This window comes from Saccopteryx leptura, chromosome 5 (assembly GCF_036850995.1).
Source record: "Saccopteryx leptura isolate mSacLep1 chromosome 5, mSacLep1_pri_phased_curated, whole genome shotgun sequence".
NCBI lineage: Eukaryota > Metazoa > Chordata > Mammalia > Chiroptera > Emballonuridae > Saccopteryx > Saccopteryx leptura.
The window spans coordinates 140,294,461-140,313,123 of NC_089507.1; the positions used below are offsets into that span (position 1 = coordinate 140,294,461).

The window sequence follows — 18,663 nt, forward strand, 5'->3', positions numbered from 1 at the left end:
TCTGACCAGGATTCACATGGAGACCCCTATCTGGGGCTAATGCTCTGCCCATCTGGGGCCGATGCTCACAACCAAGCTATTTTTAGTGCCTGAGGCATAGGCTCCAGAGCCATCCCTAGTGCTGGGAGCCAACATGCTGGAATCAATAAAGCCATGGCTGTAGGTGAGGAAGAGGAAAAGAGAGAAAGAGAGAGAGAGAGAGAGAAGGGAGAGGGGGAAGTGTGGAGCAGCAGATAGTCATTTCTCCTGTGTGCCCTGACCGAGAATTGAACCTGGGACTTCCACATGCGGGGCTGACGCTCTACCACTGAACCAACCAGCCAGGGCCAAGGAAAGGACTCTGATTGAGCCAGAGACACATGTTGCAGACACACAGGCCAGAAACGTGGGCATTAGAAACCAATTGTGCGTGCTGACCAGTTATTTCTGAGCAGAAGCACAATGCTGATGCTAAGGTCAACGGCAGGGAGACAGAAAAACTCTGGGAAGGAGCAGTCCAATGGCTGAAGAATGGTAAGAACCGAAGCTGAGACGTGCCCTCCCTTCGGCGGGAGAAAGTCAAACAAGCAGACAATGAGAGGATGCCCAGGGTGAAGGGACACGTCTCCTACTTCTGATTGGCTTTTCCACGGCTCAGCCTGGACGTTCTGTGTAATGAAGCGGGACTCACAGGTAGCACTGTGGGGGCTCACGGGGCTTGTTCAGCCTGCTATCAGCATGCGAGCCAAAAAGAATAAATGCTTTAATTTTTACCCTATGTGCACCCCACCAGCGGTCAGCAGAGAAAGAGTCACTGCTTTAATTTCCCTCCATGCACCACTGACATGTCCACACATCAAGGAGGGAGGTACGATTCCACCTTCTAAAAACCTAATAGGATACTCCATCCTGGATGAGATACACTCACAGTGCCTTAACAGAGAGAGTTTCTCAATGTCCCGGGTTCTGTGACATGACCCCGCCGCTTCTGCGGCTGGCTTGGTCACCCTTTTCGCAACAAGGAAGCCTTCCTTGACTACCTATTAAAACCTAGTGCACCTTTAACTGTGGTCTCTGCAATAAAACCTGCCCACATCACCCCAATCAGAAGTTGTGCCCCCTCCTCCAATCCCCACACTAACAAATTAATCTTCTTTCTGCTCCTGTGGAGTTTCCCTGGTGACCCCTTAGGTTTAAAAATGCCAGAGTAAAAAAAAGAAACATTTTTGACCACTTTCTCCTCTCAAAAAGTTATCCCCAAACTACACGGAGGACCCACCAGACATAGAATGAACCGCACATCAAAGGTGGCAGATTTAAAAAGAGACACGCAGCTCTCTCTTCAGTAACATGGGCGGCTAAAGGCGATGGAAGGATGCCTTTGATGTTCTAAGTCAGGGGTCCCCAAACTTTTTACACAGGGGGCCAGTTCACTGTCCCTCAGGCCGTTGGAGGGCCGGACTATAAAAAAAACAAACTATGAACAAGTCCCTATGCACACTGCACATATCTTATTTTAAAGTAAAAAACAAAACGGGAACAAATACAATATTTAAAATAAAGAACAAGTAAATTTAAATCAACAAACTGACCAGTATTTCAATGGGAACTATGCTCCTCTCACTGACCACCAATGAAAGAGGTGCCCCTTCCAGAAGTGCTGCAAGGGCCGGATAAATGGCCTCAGGGGGCTGCATGTGGCCCGAGGGCCATAGTTTGGGGACCCCTGTTCTAAGTAAAAGTGACTTTCACTAGGGGATTCTGTTATTCCATACTCCCAGCAGCCCATAAACTGAGGATAAGGGCTACGGGTTCCTTTTCACAGGCTTGGCTTCCACTTTTACTCTTTTCTGGAATATGACTAGGCTGTTGTTTCATCTACTTATTAACCTGGTCCTAAGAATGATTCAGTTTGTTGAGGAATCTTTCTGGATATTGATGATGGCCAGCTATCTCTCTCAGTTTCAAGTCACTTGTTCATCAGATGACCCAAGAGAAAAAGTATCCTATGATGTCCTGTCGTGTGCTTCAGCCTGGGTCACCGGGAGGCCAAGCCCGCCAGCTTGCATGCAGTTTATTGGGGACCACAATCCCAAGAGCAGCCGTGGAGGACAGAAGGGCTGAGAACAGGCTGGCAGGTGGGCCAGGATGTGGGTGGGTGACTGAGTCGGCCACAAGTGTGGGCGGATGCCCATTCCACTCGAATTTTCTTAGGACTGTTCACGTGGAGGGCGCCAGGGGAGCGTTTATCCACTGGCTTATGTCCTCCACTGGTTAAGCACCCTGTGCTGGGCTGAGGCGGGTGGCTGCTGGAGGAACAGGTGGCTGGTATGAAATGGCCCGTGAGAGGCAGACAAGATGACTAGAGACCTCATTCCAGGCTGATGGGAGATTTCATCAACATTCTCTTTGGGGCCAGATGAGCCGTTAATTCACTTACTGAGCTGTCCGACTCTACCCTTACCCATCCGAACACCATGAGGGGCTCGGCCAACTGTCTAGCTGAAACCCAGATACACCGGTCATGGCACCGCCACAGCTGTGAGCAGCCCAAAAAGGCACACTTTTTGCAGTGGTGGGGTTCAGCTGGTTCACACCGGTTCGGTGGAACCGATACCTAATTTTTTGTTGAGTTTGGCAAATGAATTATTAAAATGGCACTTGTCATCAGGGTTCTCTCTAAGGTGGCCGCCTGGGCAGCTGCCCAGTGTGGAAATCACAGATTTTACATTCCTCACTCTTTTTTTATTTTTATTTTATTTTTATTTTTTAATTTTTTTTATTTTTCTGAAGCTGGAAATGGGGAGAGACAGTCAGACAGACTCCCGCATGCGCCCCACCGGGATTCACCCGGCACGCCCACCAGGGGCGATGCTCTGCCCCTCCGGGGCGTCGCTCTGCTGCAACCAGAGCCGCTCTAGCACCTGGGGCAGAGGCCAAGGAGCCATCCCCAGCGTCCGGGCCATCTCTGCTCCAATGGAGCCTCGGCTGCGGGAGGGGAAGAGAGAGACAGAGAGGAAGGGGGGGGTGGAGAAGCAAATGGGCGCTTCTCCTATGTGCCCTGGCCAGGAATCGAACCCGGGTCCCACGCACGCCAGGCCGACACTCTACCGCTGAGCCAACCAGCCAGGGCCTTCCTCACTCTTTTTTAACATTCATCTATCTGCGCAACAGTGTATTCTATTCTGAGTGCCTGTAGTAATGTGCATTCTGTCCATAGGTGAAAAAAATTGCAAGTGAGGACGCCAATCAAGAAGCAATATGGAAGCCCTGGCCAGTTGGCTCAGCAGTAGAGCGTCAGCCTGGTGTGGCCTCTGCCTCAGGTGTTAGAATGGCCCTGGTTGCAACAGAGCAACACCCCAGAAGGGCAGAGCATCGCCCCTGGTGGGCATGCCGGGTGGATCCTGGTCAAGTGCATACGGGAGTCTGTCTGACTGCCTCCTTGCTTCTAACTTTGAAAAAATACCAAAAAGAAAAAAATAAAAGAAGCAATATGAAAATATCTTAACATTTTTATTCTTTGTCAGGTATTAATACTTTTTCATTAGTACTTTAAAATTCTTTCTCATAATCTATTTTTGTGAACTTCTTTTACTGTTCTTCTTTAGGTATTAAATGCATGCAATAACAAACTACCTTTTGGTATATTGTGGTTGTTTTTTTATACTTAGGACAGCCATTAGGGCAGAGAACCAGTTGTTAAATTAGTTGAATCCCACCACTGACCTTCTGTGACTTTTACTTTGGGTCAATTCATGATAGGCTTCTAGAGATGATTTCTTCCATTTTTTGCTAATAATCCATACAAACATCTCATCTGGGACTAAAACCCCCATCCCCACCTGCTGTGCCTCAGGAACTAGGCCACTCCCTACAATGCGTCTAACCTCCTTAGAGCTTGGCAACCTACCCTTACGCATTACACTAGGGTGTGACTCACCAGAACCTGGTTTAATGCCCACAGGCAGCCTCCTGTACTCTCTCCACCTATCCTGGGCTTTAAAGTCCTCTCATACCACCGATTATCATTTTTCCAATCTGAAGATTCTTTTCCTCAAGAATGAAAAAGCGCGCACGAGCTGAAGAGTTTCACTTCCTCCTCCCCAACGGCACCTGTGGCAAGAACCCTGGGCGGCAGGGGTGGGCCGCCAGCCATGCTGGAAGCTGTCGGTGACACTGCTCCCTGGATCTGACAGGCAGTAGGCAGCAACACTTGATATGCCTCACGAGACACTTGCCAGTCAGAGGGTGAGGCTTGGGGGTGGGGAGGTGCAGGCCAGAGCATCAGACACCACTCCGAGGAAGCTGTTCTGCACGCACCCTGCTGGCCACACGACACTTGGTCTTTTGGAAGCAACACACACTGATCCGAGTGGCTTCTCTGACACATTTAAGGAGTGACCCAGAAAAGCTGTTCTCAAGGGGATCAGAGCAAGGTAACACCCGGCAGCAAGTACAGGCTCCAGTTCACACGTCCCGTGCCCAACCAAGTAACAGCCGGGGGCTGGGGGGAGTCCCATCACACCCCAGCAGGAGAGTGGCGGGACAGATGTCTACGGTTTGGAGAATAAAATGGCAAAAAACCGTGCTTTCTTCTGCAGACGATTACTTTCCTTTTGAGACACAGTTCCTGGCTTCTCTGCGACAGACTGAACAACGAACAAGAAGCTGCCAGGTGACCACAGAGCCTGAGCGTCTGTCCCCGTGAATTGGGAGGGCGGTTACCTGACCTGTCAGGCCAAACGCTGGGTGTACATCACACCTGGCCACAAGCAGGTGCCGGTGATGGAAGGGACAGAGCGTGCACAGGAAGGACGCTGCCCCAGAAATACCTCTGGCTCCTGCTGAGTCACCTCCCCATCCCCCATCCACACCCACAGCCTGGGTGGGAGGGACTCCTCAGGAACCCCTGACCAAGCAGGAGAAGCCAGGATCACTTGACAGACGTTCCTCGTGGCAGGCAGGCTGGCCCCCACACTTTGGCTAAATTCTAAACTCAGAAGCAAGTCCATGTCCTGGCCAAGGGAGAGGCCGAGGGAGCGCAGACACAGGTCACAGCGGCCATCACTCTCCAGGTGGCGGGAAACCAGTGGTCAGGACCCCAGGTTCCTGAAACAGGGAGCCTCCTGGGGGGGCAGCAGTCCTCCTGGGGAATGTCCAATTTCTAGTTCTCTATCGAAATCTGCTGATTGCAATCCCTCTACTGGGTATATATCCCCAAAACTCAGAAACATTGATACGTAAAGACACATGCAGCCCCATGTTTATTGCAGCATTGTTCACAGTGGCCAGGACATGGAAACAACCAAAAAGCCCATCAATAGATGACTGGATAAAGAAGATGTGGCACATATACACTATGGAATACTACTCAGCCATAAGAAATGATGACATCGGAACATTTACAGCAAAATGGTGGGATCTTGATAACATGATACGAAGCGAAATAAGTAAATCAGAAAAAACCAGGAACTGTATTATTCCATACGTAGGTGGGACATAATAGTGAAACTAAGAGACATTGATAAGAGTGTGGTGGGGCCCTGGCCGGTTGGCTCAGCGGTAGAGCGTCGGCCTAGCGTGCGGAGGACCCGGGTTCGATTCCCGGCCAGGGCACACAGGAGAAGCGCCCATTTGCTTCTCCACCCCTCCACCGCACTTTCCTCTCTGTCTCTCTCTTCCCCTCCCGCAGCCAAGGCTCCATTGGAGCAAAGATGGCCCGGGTGCTGGGGATGGCTCTGTGGCCTCTGCCCCAGGCGCTAGAGTGGCTCTGGTCGCAATATGGCGACGCCCAGGATGGGCAGAGCATCGCCCCCTGGTGGGCAGAGCATCGCCCCATGGTGGGCGTGCCGGGTGGATCCCGGTCGGGCGCATGCGGGAGTCTGTCTGACTGTCTCTCCCCATTTCCAGCTTCAGAAAAATGAAAAAAAAAAAAAAAAAAAAGAGTGTGGTGGTTACGGGGGGGAGGGGGGAATGGGAGAGGGAAAAGGGGTGGGGAGGGGCACAAAGAAAACAAGATAGAAGGTGACAGAGGACAATCTGACTTTGGGTGGTGGGTATGCAACATAATTGAACGACAAGATAACCTGGACTTGTTATCTTTGAATATATGTATCCTGATTTATTGATGTCACCCCATTAAAAAAATAAAATTATTATAAAAAAAAAAAAAAAAAAAAAAAAAATCTGCTGATAGAGGCCGAGGCCATGCGCCTTCAAGTCCTGCCCTGTCCGTCCCTTTCCCCCCTACAGTGTTGCCTTTGGCCACTTGCCTCTGTTGTGTGTCAGATTCAGAGAATCTTCTGGTTTCAGAGGGACCCTGAAGGCTACCTGGTCCACAGTGAGTTCAGCTCGATGGTACAAAATAAAGGTCAAGTGACAAAAGTCCGTTGTATTTCTCTATGCTAACAACCACCAGCACCACGACAAAAACACAACTGAAAATGAAACTGAAAAAGAACGAGACCATTTTTAGATTCCTGAGGAGTGCAGGCAAGGTGGCCACCTCTGGAGTCCAGGTGTGCTCTGAAGACAAACTATCTGAGAAGCTGCTGGAAGAGGAGTGGACCAGACTGGCGAGGGGCGGGGAGCAGTCCCGGAGCGTGGGGGCATGGATGGCAGAGATGGCCGAGCCCGAGCGCAGTGCTCCCGGGACAGCCGAGGACCAAGGGGAAGAGGCACCTGCCACCCTGCCCCTGCCCTTCACCTTCTGCTGAGAGATCAGTGTAGCCACCTCCCCGCCCCCCACCGTGGGTCTCCTCTCAGATCTGACCCTGCAGGGTTTCCGCCCTTCTGAGCCTCCGCCAGTCCCTCAGGGGTTCCCCTACGAATGACCTGAATACAGTAATGATTCCCTAAATTCATGGCTCTGCTGCTACTTCTGGGGAATGCAACTGAGGCCAATCCTGCCTGGCAAAGATTTATGTCTAACAGAGACGTTAAAACACACACACACACACACACACACACATATATAAGGGTAACACTTGGTGTCCCCTGCATGTGTTATTCAGGACTTTTCACATATAATTAATTCTGAGTCGTCTTAGTATGCAGTGATCCGTACCAAGCACCATTTCAACACCAAAACGGTCAGGTTCAACTTTTCTGCTAACAGAGATCAACAGAGTCCTCTCAGGAGGTGGTCCACCATAGTCATTTCTAACCTCTATCATTTCAAATTAATTTATGATACAGTCTACTAAAGAGAAAGAAGAAAAGCATCAGGACACACAACGAAGGAGGCAGCGGTTTCATGTCGATTAGCTCAGGCTCTGACACACACGACGCAGACTGTGGCCAGATCCCTGCACTCAAAGTCTGAGTGCTGGTGTTCTAGAACCTGAAGCTTTGGGATTTAAGTTCTTTAATTCTAGCACCCGAGTTTCCTGACCTGCAGAGAGAGGACAGGAATGGCCTGCCCCCCATGTGACCACCACGGAGGTGACGGTTTCAGACACAGCCCTCGGCATGGTGCCCAATGTACGGAGAGAACCCACTCCGGGTCCCACTGGTACTTCTGGACCGGGACGAACGACCCCAGGAGGTCACCGTCCAAACAGTATAGCAATAGTTCACGAACCCCAGACACACTTACTTGTAAGGTCGTGTCGAAGACGACGAGCTTGGAGCTGGTGGGAACGATGTCATAACATCTGTGGGACCTCATGAATTGCATGTAAACGCCGCTTTCCGAGTCTTCTGTTAAAAAGAAGAAAGAAAAAAAGAAAAGGGCAACTATCAGTAATGAGAAAGGACTTCCTCCGCCAGAGGAGGAGTAGGTATGAAAAGCTTAGCACTAACAGAGTTCATATAAAACATGAAATGTTTTCCCCTAAGAACGAGAAGTCCACATAGACCGTGCACTCTTACTGACGCAATGCTGGGCAGGAGGTCTCGCTGGTGCAACAAGGCAAGGAGTGAAAAAAAAAAAATGAAGCGTGCAGATCGAAAAGGAAAAAAGCAAAACTGTCTTTACTTGCAGACCTTATGATTTTCTACATAGAAAATGCCTTAAGAACCTACAAAAGGTTTCCAGATCTTTAAAATAAAAAAAGAGGTTAGCACACTCACAGAAGGCACAGTTAATAAAAAACACGCTACTGTATTTCTATCTACTAGTGGTGAATAATTGCAAATGAAAAAAAAATTTTCCCTGGTTGGTTAGCTCCATCAGTTAAGAGCACTGTCCTGAAACAACAAGGTTGTGAGTTCGATCCCCAGTCAGGGCACACATGGGAAGCAGCCAGTGAATACACGATTGAGTGGAACAACAGATGAATGCTTCCATTCCCCTCCCCCCCTTCCTTTCTCTCTCTGTCTTTCTGAAAAAAGAAAAAAGAAAATAAAAAAGAAATTCAGCCCTGGCAGGATAGCTCAATTGATTGGAACGTTGTCCCAGAGCCTGGAATTTCACATGCAGGAGCATGTGAATTTCCCTTCCCCCCTCTCCCTTTCTCTCTCCTTGTCTCTCTCTCTCTCTCTCTCAAAAAAAAAAAAAAAAAAAAAAAAAAAAAGAGGAAAAAATATTTTACTGTGAAGGTACCATTTACATTAACATCAAGCGGAAATACCTACCCAAAAGCACACAGAAAAGGGTAACCATGTGGAAAGATGTCTGTCTTTCTCATTACTGAAATCTCTGTAAAAAGTTAACTGACGATAGGCAAAAGGGACAACAATGTGTTATCGAGGGAGTTCGCAGCATATTTATTCATAAACAGAGTGGCACTGCTGTCCGCCCAGTGATGCAGAAACCCAGGCACCCCCTTTGTCACGTAGGCTCTTTCACCCTCACCAACTTATCACGACGCACTGTGGACTTCGTACCTACACCTCTCTCAAATCCACCCGTTCCTCTGCCCTCGCGGCCGCTGCCCTAGGTCTGATCAACACCTGAACTTCCTCACTGTCTCTGTTCTCCATCTCGTCCCCTTCCACAGCTGTCCACACTGTTTGCCGAATGCCCTTGCCAGACGTGAATTCAGTCACACCACCTCTCTGCTGAAAACAGCTTCTTCTAATGACTTCAGAAAAAAAAAAAAAATAGCATTCTTGAAGCAACCCAGGGATCCTATCCTGAAAAGGACTTCCTCCAGCCACCATGTCTTCCCTTAGTCCTTCCTGAAGGCGACTCTTTCTTCTCCCATGGGGCCTTTGATGGCGGGGTCCTAGCACTGGAATACATTTTTCATCTCACAGCAATCTAGTTAAATCCTCCTTCGCTAGCCCTCTCTGCTCATTGGCGTGACCGAGATACTGGGGAACCAGAATTTGAACCCGGGACCTCTTGACTCCAAAGCTGTGCTCTTTGCTGGGATGATCGCCCCACTGCCCCAGCCTGCAGTGACCCCGACACCTAGCATTCATGGCTCAGGTCAGAGCGCATCTCCAAGACATCTTCCCAACTCTGCTTAGCCTGCACTGAGCCGCACAGTTTGGGACAACATACATGACCCAGACACTATCTGGGAAGGAAAAAATTACCGTTGTCAAGTACTTAGCCAAATAAAAGTTAAAAAAAAAAAAGTGCTCAGCCCAATAGAAGTTAAATGGCACGACACTAACCTAACCAAAGCTCCTTGGTGTGGAAAGGACCCTTGTTATTCTTTTATTTCTGGCTGTGGTGAGAAGCAGCCCTGCTGACTGGTTGGCCAGCTTCATGCCAAACCTCTATTTCCAATTCTTCCCTCTCTGCTCAGGACACTGTAATCCCTAACTTCTCCATCGCAGTCAGCCCCTAGACAGCTCCCTCCTCAACTATCCCCAGTTTGTACTGGTGAACGAAGTCCAACATCTGGGTCTCCGTGCCCCGGCTTCTCTGTCACCTGCGTCCAGGCATCCTGTTCTTCTGTCTGGGCAAACGGTTCCCTGCTAGGTTCCCTGCTGTCCTCCGTCTTACTTCCTTGAACTTGTTCCTTCCACTACAATGTAAACATCCTCCCTTTACCCTTCCTTGTCCGATTCCAACCCCACCGGAATGCTCACTATGGAACAGGCAGGCACCTCTGTGATGTAACATCGGCTGTGACACGACCTCGTTTAAGGTATGTAACAACTGTGAGAGGCATGCCTTCACTTCTCCAGTGTTACATGAGCAAACAGAGGCTCGTAGGAGCTAAGGAGCTAGCCTAGTTTTGGGATGGTTAGGAAGGGATCATGGTGGACTTCAATCTGTCCAAGACGCCAGCACTCCTCACGGAAACCCTGCTGTTGCGTCTGTGCAAGAATGCATGTGGCCGGCTGGTCCTCGTGGAGAGCTGCTGTCTATGAGGTATTGTCCTAGGTGTTGAGCACAACGGCGAACACAACAGATACAGTCCTTGCCCTCCAAGCTCACACGCCGCAAAGAACGAGGGTGCCTGGTGATAAGCAATGGGACAGAAGTCCTGGACCACACAGGACTGCACAGGTGGTCACCACCCAAGCCAGAAAATGTGAGGAAGGTGTACAAGGACCTCCTCCCCTGAATACTGTAGGGCAAGGGTAGTCAACCGTTTTACACCTACCACCCACTTTTGTATCTCTGTTAGTAAAATTTTCTAACCACCCACTGGTTCCACAGTAATGGTGATTTATAAGGTAGGGAAGTAGCTTTACTTTATAAAATTTATAAAGCAGAGTTACAGCAAGTTAAAGCATATAATAATTACTTACCAAGTACTTTATGTCGGATTTTTGCTAAGTTTGGCAGAATAAATCTTTATAAAACAACTTACTGTAGTTAAATCTTTTTATTTATACATTGGTTGCTCCACTACTGCCCACCATGAAAGTTGGAATGCCCACTAGTGGGCGGTAGGGACCAGGTTGACCACCACTGCTGTAGGGCATCCTCTCTGTAGTTCTCATCAATCACCACTTTGTATCTTGTTCACAGTGACTTGGAAGCTCTCGTATTCTTTTGTTTCCTGGATACTTTGTTCAGGAGTTGGGTCCCACCTCTTTGAGGGCAGAGCAGCTACAGAAATGACAGAATTCTTCCACGCAGGAGAGCTGTCTTCCCGCCTATCTCAGTGTGCATTCACGAAGTTTATTTTATACCGAGTTACAATCCCTTAGGGTTAGTCGGAGGTTGTGCTCAACCCAGTAGGGCATTCCCCTCCACGGATGGATCTGGGGTGCGGGGCACGTTCCCAGTTCCTTCAAGGCTGCCTGGCCTTTCACTTCTCCCCAGGACCTCTCTGGACTTACCTGCTCAGACCTGCTGCCCCCACCCACATCTGCGGGAACTTGCAGGGAGCTGGGCCCCTGGGGTCCCCCTCCCACCGTGTACGCGTCCTCAGGCAATGAGAGTTGTGGGAAGGGAGAGAGGAGCTCCCTGGGTCCTTCCCTGAGCACCCACCAGCCAGCCTCCTGACCATGAGAGCTGGGTTTCCTTTAGCACTGACATCTCACACTGTATGGCACATCTGTTACAATGAACAAACCGATAAAATAATAATGGAACAAATTATTAAGAGAGGTCTGTTCATTACTGAAATTTCCTGTTTTTCTCTCTCCAAGATAGCCCATGATGTCTGGCTGTGTCTCCTGAGGCTCCTTGTGGCTGTGATACCTTCTTGGACCTTCCTTGTTTTGCTGACCTGGGTGGTTCTGAAGTGGGCCAGGCAGGTACCTCAGAGGATGCCCTGTGACTGCAAGGTCTTGATGTTTTTCTCATGATTAGACTGGGGGGGTTCTGAGGCTTGAGGAAGATATACATTTTTGAAAATGCAAAAAAGCTTGACCCAACAAAGCAAAAAGCAAAGTATTAAATATGTAACACAAATGACCACAAAATGTATCTGGATTCACGATATGCATAGATTGCTATTGATGTCATAAAATAGCAACAGTAACAAAAGTGTTAGCATTTAAGCTAGGGAAAGAAAGTAGAACAATTCTAAACATGCCATTGCTTCCCTATACATGGTATAAGCTTTCTGAGGTCAGGTGGCCTCCTCTTGTGCGTTATTTACATCATGAGGAAGCCTCCCCATGCACTTGAAGGGAAAAGGGCACCGGGATAGAGAAAACGAGAGTAATTTGGAGTTGAACCAAAAAGAAAAAAACAACAAAACCATTCGACAATAAAAGGTTATTTGGAATGCACTATTAAAATTCCCGAGGAGGCAATGCAGTTCAAACTCTCGTTATTTCACAGGTAACTGGGATTAAGATATTATCGCAGTGTTCCATTCTTTGGTTAGTTTATGTCCTGCTGGACAAATGCAGAATTACAGACCGTTACATCGGCACTTGAGCTGTTGGTGGTCTACCAGAGGAGTCTGTCTGTGGAACACTATGACTTCCCACCATGCTTCCAAATAACAAGCTAACCCAGTATCATTGCTCAAGGGGGTTGCTGAAGAGTGCCCCTGGGAAAGTAGAAGGTTTAGGGTCAAGTGTCTAATTTGAGAAGGTTAACAAAACCATGCGAAACTGCCACATCTGAGTTTCAGTGCAAACAACTCTTAACGCATACACGACAGGAATGTGTTAAAAATCAAGTGAGCTGAGCAAGAAGAAATAGGCAATTACGGGAAACACAGAAGTAAAAAAATAAACAGAAAAGATTAAACTCAAGTGCATTTTCCTTTAGAAACAGGAATAGCAACAGAGTCAAAGCTAAAATATAATTTTACAGGACTTGAATAAGGTAGCAGAATGAACGAACGCGTTACATCTGGTTCTTTTTCATGCTTTTTGCTTCCGGTTTTGCGTGTGCTGGGTGCCAGGTATCCCACTGACCAGGGAGACGTGTATGCTCTTCCCGGCTGGGTGCAAAGAGGTATGCAGCAAGAAGAAAAAGCATAGCTAAGCAAAGGCTCACTCGTGGTTTCCCCAATTAGTTGCTTCAAGGAGCTGCAGGACACGGTCAAAGAATGTTTCAGAACAACAACGCAGTGACCTCAAAATCATACGTGACTCCCACCAGGGTTTCAAAATGGCTTTGTCTGTGATTCTAGGAACTGCATGGCTGTGGCATCCATCACAGCCGTGTTTGCTCTTTCTCAGGAAACAGACCCCACCGAGCTGCAAACAGGCAGCGAGGACAAGGTCAGCCCCTGGGGGTGGGGGTGGGGGGTGTCAAGCTCCAAACTGCCAGACAGGTCAGGAGCGTAAGGACCACCTTGACAATGACAAAGCCAGGAACCACACACTGTCCCGGCATTTGGGGCCAAACACGCTTTCAGCAACTGGAAGAGGTTTCTTTCTTTCTTCACCAATTAAAGGGATTTGATCAAGGAGCACAGGTTGAGTTCTGTTCGCTGCTATTCCAACATCGACTGAGAGAGATGCCCAGGCGTTTCTCTGCTTTAATCTACTAACATTACTTCCTTGGCGCATTCCTTCAGAGACCACGGTACCCTTGCTTTCCTGGAACACAGCCTGCTTGCTCACAGCGCTGGTGCGGGGCTCACCATGCCAATGTTTACATAGGAGTCTGGCCCATGTTTCAAAGACCAGGTGAATCATTTGTTTTTTTCCTTGCGTGCTGTCATCTAGTTCTGATGTCAGGATCAAGCCAGCCTCACAGAACAAGCTGGGAAGTTGTCACACTTTCCTGTGCCCTAAAATAATTCAAATACCCGAGGTATTAGCTGTTCCTTGGAGGATTTACACAGAATTCACTCATTAGCAGGCTGAATGTCAGGCTTCTTTTGCAGGGGCAGAGGAAGAGTAAACACTTCTAATTATTTAGTAAACACACACACACATACACACACACACACACAGCTTTACGGAGACATAATTCACATCTATCCTGTCCACCCATGTCAAGCATGTAATTCAATTAACAACTTTTTCATTTCTTTTAGGGTGATAAAATCAAAGGACTCATCAACCAGGAAAAGACAAATTTGTAAAATAGATTTAAAAACGATTGAAAGATTAAAAAAAATGTATTGGTACAGGCCCTGGCTGGTTGGCTCAGCGGTAGAGCGTTGGCCCGACGTGTGGAAGTCCTGGGTTTGATTCCCAGCCAGGGCACACAGGAGAAGTGCCCATCTGCTTCTCCACCCTTCCCCCTCTCCTTTCTCTCTTCCCCTCTCTTCTCTTGGCTTGTAGCCAAGGCTCCACTGGAGCAAAGTTGGCCCAGGTGCTGAGGATGGCTCCATGGCCACCACCTCAGGTGCTAGAATGGCTCTGGTTACAACAGAGCAATGCCCCAGATGGGCAGAGCATCGCCCCCTGGTGGGCATGCCGGGTGGATCCCGGTTGGGCACATGCAGGAGTCTGTCTATCTGCCTCCCCACTCCTAACTTCGGAAAAATACAAAAAAAATGTATTGGTAGTATGATATAGACAGGTTTCTTTTAATGTTTTCTAAGTCTCTGCATTTTATAGTCAAAAGGATCCTCTTATTTCTCCTGCTTTGCATTTTCACTCATTCTGTTTTTGTTGACCGAGACTTACATTCTGTATTTGATGTCACTGGCTGCTGTCAGTTCAGTGGGAATGTAGGAGGGAAGAGAGATACATGAACACACTTAGCAAACCCTGCTGAACCACACATGTGGCAGCCCAATTCAGTTCGTCCAGTTGGGCAAGGCACCCAAGTCCCCACCATGCCCTGCAGTTTCAGATTCCAACAGGATGTACTCTAACTCGCTCAGAGTGACACATCACAGTTGACCAGAGCCTAAACTTCTGTCCATCGACACCAGCACATCTCTGGGGCTTAGCAACATGATGACTCCTTTTGCTGTGGGCCTCTGGCTATTGGAAATACAGCACATCATGGTTCTTGTAACAGGAGCAAGCACTATTAAGAATTACAATTTCATGTCAAAGTATGAATGAATGACTTGCAGAGAAAGTCACTGGCAAGAGGAGCTTCCTATATAAGCCCACGGGCTTCAGGTCCTCTCCTCAAGTATGTCAGCAAGACGGCTAGCCTTCCCCAGTGGGACTCTAGACACCCAGGTTCCCAAGGGAACAGGTGTCGAAGAGAAGTGGGAAGATCTAGACCAGGGGTCCCCAAACTACGGCCCGCGGGCCGCATGCGGCCCCCTGAGGCCATTTATCCGGCCCCCACCGCACTTCCAGAAGAGGCACCTCTTTCATTGGTGGTCAGTGAGAGGAGCATAGTTCCCATTGAAATACTGGTCAGTTTGTTGATTTAAATTTACTTGTTCTTTATTTTAAATATTGTATTTGTTCCCGTTTTGTTTTTTTACTTTAAAATAAGATATGTGCAGTGTGCATAGGGATTTGTTCATAGTTTTTTTTTATAGTCTGGCCCTCCAACGGTCTGAGGGACAGTGAACTGACCCCTGTGTAAAAAGTTTGGGGACCCCTGATCTAGACCAAACCTGGATCAGAAGTGCCATCACCTTCTGTGTGACCTTGAGCACCTTACATAATCTCTTTGAGTCTCAATCTCTTTGTTAAGTGGGGATGACATCATCTTTCTTGCAGGGTGATTCTGAGGAATGGGGATTGATCAACTCACACAGCCAATCACAAATGCCGCCGACTGGACAGGACACGCTGTATTCAGGTGAGAGAGTCTTCCGGTCGTGGTAAAGACTATGCTGTGCTGGATGATGCAGTATCGGTGACCTTGACTTTAAGTTTTACCTGAGTTGCTTTTTCGGTCCTTCTTATTGTCATCATCCGAGTCAATCTACAGTACAGCAACCACTACAGGGCAGATCCAGCAGTGATGGCCACACCCACATTGTTCGATGCACCTGTGAGGTGACCAGCCAAATACTATGAGTGTTTCCTACTTAACCGAGGAAGAAAGGGAAGCTTGAAATAACTTGCCCGAGGCCTCAGGGCTTTTTAAGGAGAAGAAACAGGACATCTGACTAGGGTCTGATTCATGTTAATGAGGACACTAATTATCAATACATAATGCAACTTCAAGGATAGGGTGGGGGTGAAGGGGTCACACCCAAAGCTAGAGAAATCGAGGTGGAAGGGAGAGCCAATCAGAGGGAATAAACAAACACACGAGGATGTGTGTAGTGTTCCTGCCTGTGGAGGTCCTCACGGGAGGAGCAAACGTGATGTCTTGAGGAAAACGTGGTCTATGATCTAGAAAGACAACAGGTTCCTGTTAGCGACTTACTGTTGGTTACAAATGACCCAAGTATAACCGAAAACACATGAATCATACCCTTCAGAAACCTCAACACCGTTAGGTAAGTTCACAGGAAATAGCTCCAAGAAAGACAGAAACAGCAAATTAAACAGATTAAAAAAAAGTGATGAAAATTTAACCCTGAAGTCCCCAACTTCGTTTTCTCCCAGAAAGGACCTCACCCCGTGTTATTATCGGAGGTAAGTCAGACTCTTTCCCCCTCACGTCAGCACAAGGGCAACCACAGAAGACAGACTAGCCTTTCCCCAGACACGAGACGACATAACAAGCAAGCCGTCACGCCTCTGCCCGCTGTTCCTGCCTGGGTATAACCCATACAGTCGGACTTCCCACTGAGGAGGGAGACACATGAGTCATCTTCCCCTCCCTCTGCCCCTGCACGGTGACACTGCTCTGTGACCAGTACTCACTTGGCAAACGGAAGCCCCTGCATAGCCTCACATAGCAATGCTTCAGCTTTTCCTAATAATGCAAACCCCTTGGAGTGCCAGGGTAAAAGGTTAAGCCCCCCCCATCCAAATATTTACTAAAAAGCAGGTCTTAATCATCTCCATATCTCTGACACCCGGTAAACAGTAAGTCCTCCATCCCCATCCACCCAGAGTCAGTAATTCAATGGCAAAGGAATGTGAGTGAATGCCTGTCTCCACCACGGCCCCGATCGCAAGATCCCGTGTGTAGACCTGCCTGGGGGTTCTGGAAAGGCTTCCCCAAGGACGTGATCCAGTCTGAGATCCAGTGGCAGAGAGGACAGGGAAGAACACTCCAGGGAGAAGGAACAGCCTGTGTGAGGTGCAGACGGCGTGGAGAAGTGAAGGGAGATGGGAGGAGGAGACAGGGACCCCAGGAGGCAGCAGGGCAGGATGTGGCTCCAGCAAAGGGAAACCACTGAAGGCTGTAGGGCACAGATGTAGTGGGATGAGATGTTTTCAGAAAGCATCTCTAAGTGCATGCAGCCTGTAGAACTGGCCCGTGTTGAGGCTGGGAGAGATCTGGCTGCTTAACAGTTCAAGACAAGATGACAATGGCTGGTCCTTGGCAGTGGCAGAAGTGCCGGAGAGCACAATATTTCAAAAGCAGAACTCAGAGGGTCTGATTACTTGGAGGTGGAAGCCTCAGAGAGTCACAGTGAAACATCGCTCTTGTTTAAAAAACAAACAGCCTGACCTGTGGTGGCGCAGTGGATAAAGCGTCAACCTGGAAATGCTGAGGTCGCCAGTTCGAAACCCTGGGCTTGCCTGGTCAAGGCACATATGGAAGTTGATGCTTCCAGCTCCTCCCCACCTTCTCTCTCTGTCTCTCTCTCCTCTTTCTCCCTCTCTGTCTCTCTCTCTCCCTTTTTCTCTCCTATCTAAAATGAATAAATAAAAAATTTAAAAAAATTAAAAAACAAATTCAGTGGATATGGTGCCACTTACTGAATCAGGCTGAGAGAAGAGGGGACAGAAGGATAGACTCCTGCATGCGCCCTAACCGGGATCCAACCTGCAACCCTGTCTGAGGCCAATGCTCTGCCCATCTGGGGCTATGCTCACAAATGAGCTATTTCTAGCACCTGAGGTGGAGGCTTCATGGAGCCATCCTCAGCATCTGGGGCCGATGCACTTGAACCAATCGAGCATAGCTGTGGGAGAGGGAGGGGGAGAGAAAGAGAAAAGGGAGGGAGAGGGGTGGAGAAGCCGATGGTCACTTCTCCTGTGTGCCCTGACCAGGAATAGAACTCAGGACATCCACATGCTGGGCCAATGCTCTACCACTGAGAACCAGCCAGGGCCCAGGGTGGGGTTTTTTTTTTGGTATTTTTTCCGAAGTTAGAAGTGGGAGGCAGTCAGACAGACTCCCACATGCACACGACCAGGATCCACCTGGCATGCCCACCAGGGGGCGATGCTCTGCCCATCTGGGACATTGCTCCGTTGCAACCAGAGCCATTCTAGCGCCTGAGGTGGAGGCCATGTAGCCATTCTTAGCGCCCGGGCCAACTTTGCTCCAATGGAGCCTTGGCTGTGGGAGGGGAAGAGAGAGAGAGGGGAAGGAGAGGGGGAAAGGGTGGAGAAGCAGATGGGCGCTTCTCCTGTGTGCCCTGGCCAGGAATCAAACCCGGGACTTCCACACGCTGGGCCGATGCTCTACCACTGAGCCAACTGGCAAGGGCTCAGGCTGGCTTTTTAAAAAAGGAGGAGGGAGGGCAGCAACTAGAACAGAGAGGCTGTGAAATGCCTCAGAGATAACGAGCAGGCAACAGAAGACTCTGGTGAGGTCTGGCTGGAGATGCCTATCAGGGATCATCAGTTATTAAAGCATCGTGGTAACTCAATCCATGGGATCAAAACACTGGACAACAGGTGTCATGGTAACCAAAGCCATGAAAAGGTCTAGGATGAGGGTACAGAATGGGGCGGCGCCTAGGACGGTGTTGAGGAAGTCAGTCCAACGTCTAATGCTTAAGAAAGAAGAGCAAAGTGTGTGGTAGGGAAATGAGCTCACTGACCCAGTGGGGGGGGGGGGGAATGAGTAAGGACCATTAAGGAAAACAGCCAGCCGCCTATGAGTGTGGTGTGTGGGAGAAGGGAACAGTCATCTTT

At 48.9% G+C, this 18,663-nt stretch overlaps 1 protein-coding gene across 6 annotated transcripts in view; it reads right to left on the reverse strand.

Moving 5' to 3' along the window:
- The window catches only part of PRKAG2 (protein kinase AMP-activated non-catalytic subunit gamma 2), a 204,782-nt gene that overhangs the window by 36,291 nt on the left and 149,828 nt on the right, over positions 1-18,663 (reverse strand). For all 6 annotated transcript variants that reach the window (XM_066385398.1, XM_066385399.1, XM_066385397.1 and 3 more), the window contains one exon: positions 7,577-7,680. In XM_066385398.1, coding sequence (XP_066241495.1) covers positions 7,577-7,680 — 104 coding nt within the window. The remainder of the gene's footprint in view (positions 1-7,576; positions 7,681-18,663) is intronic.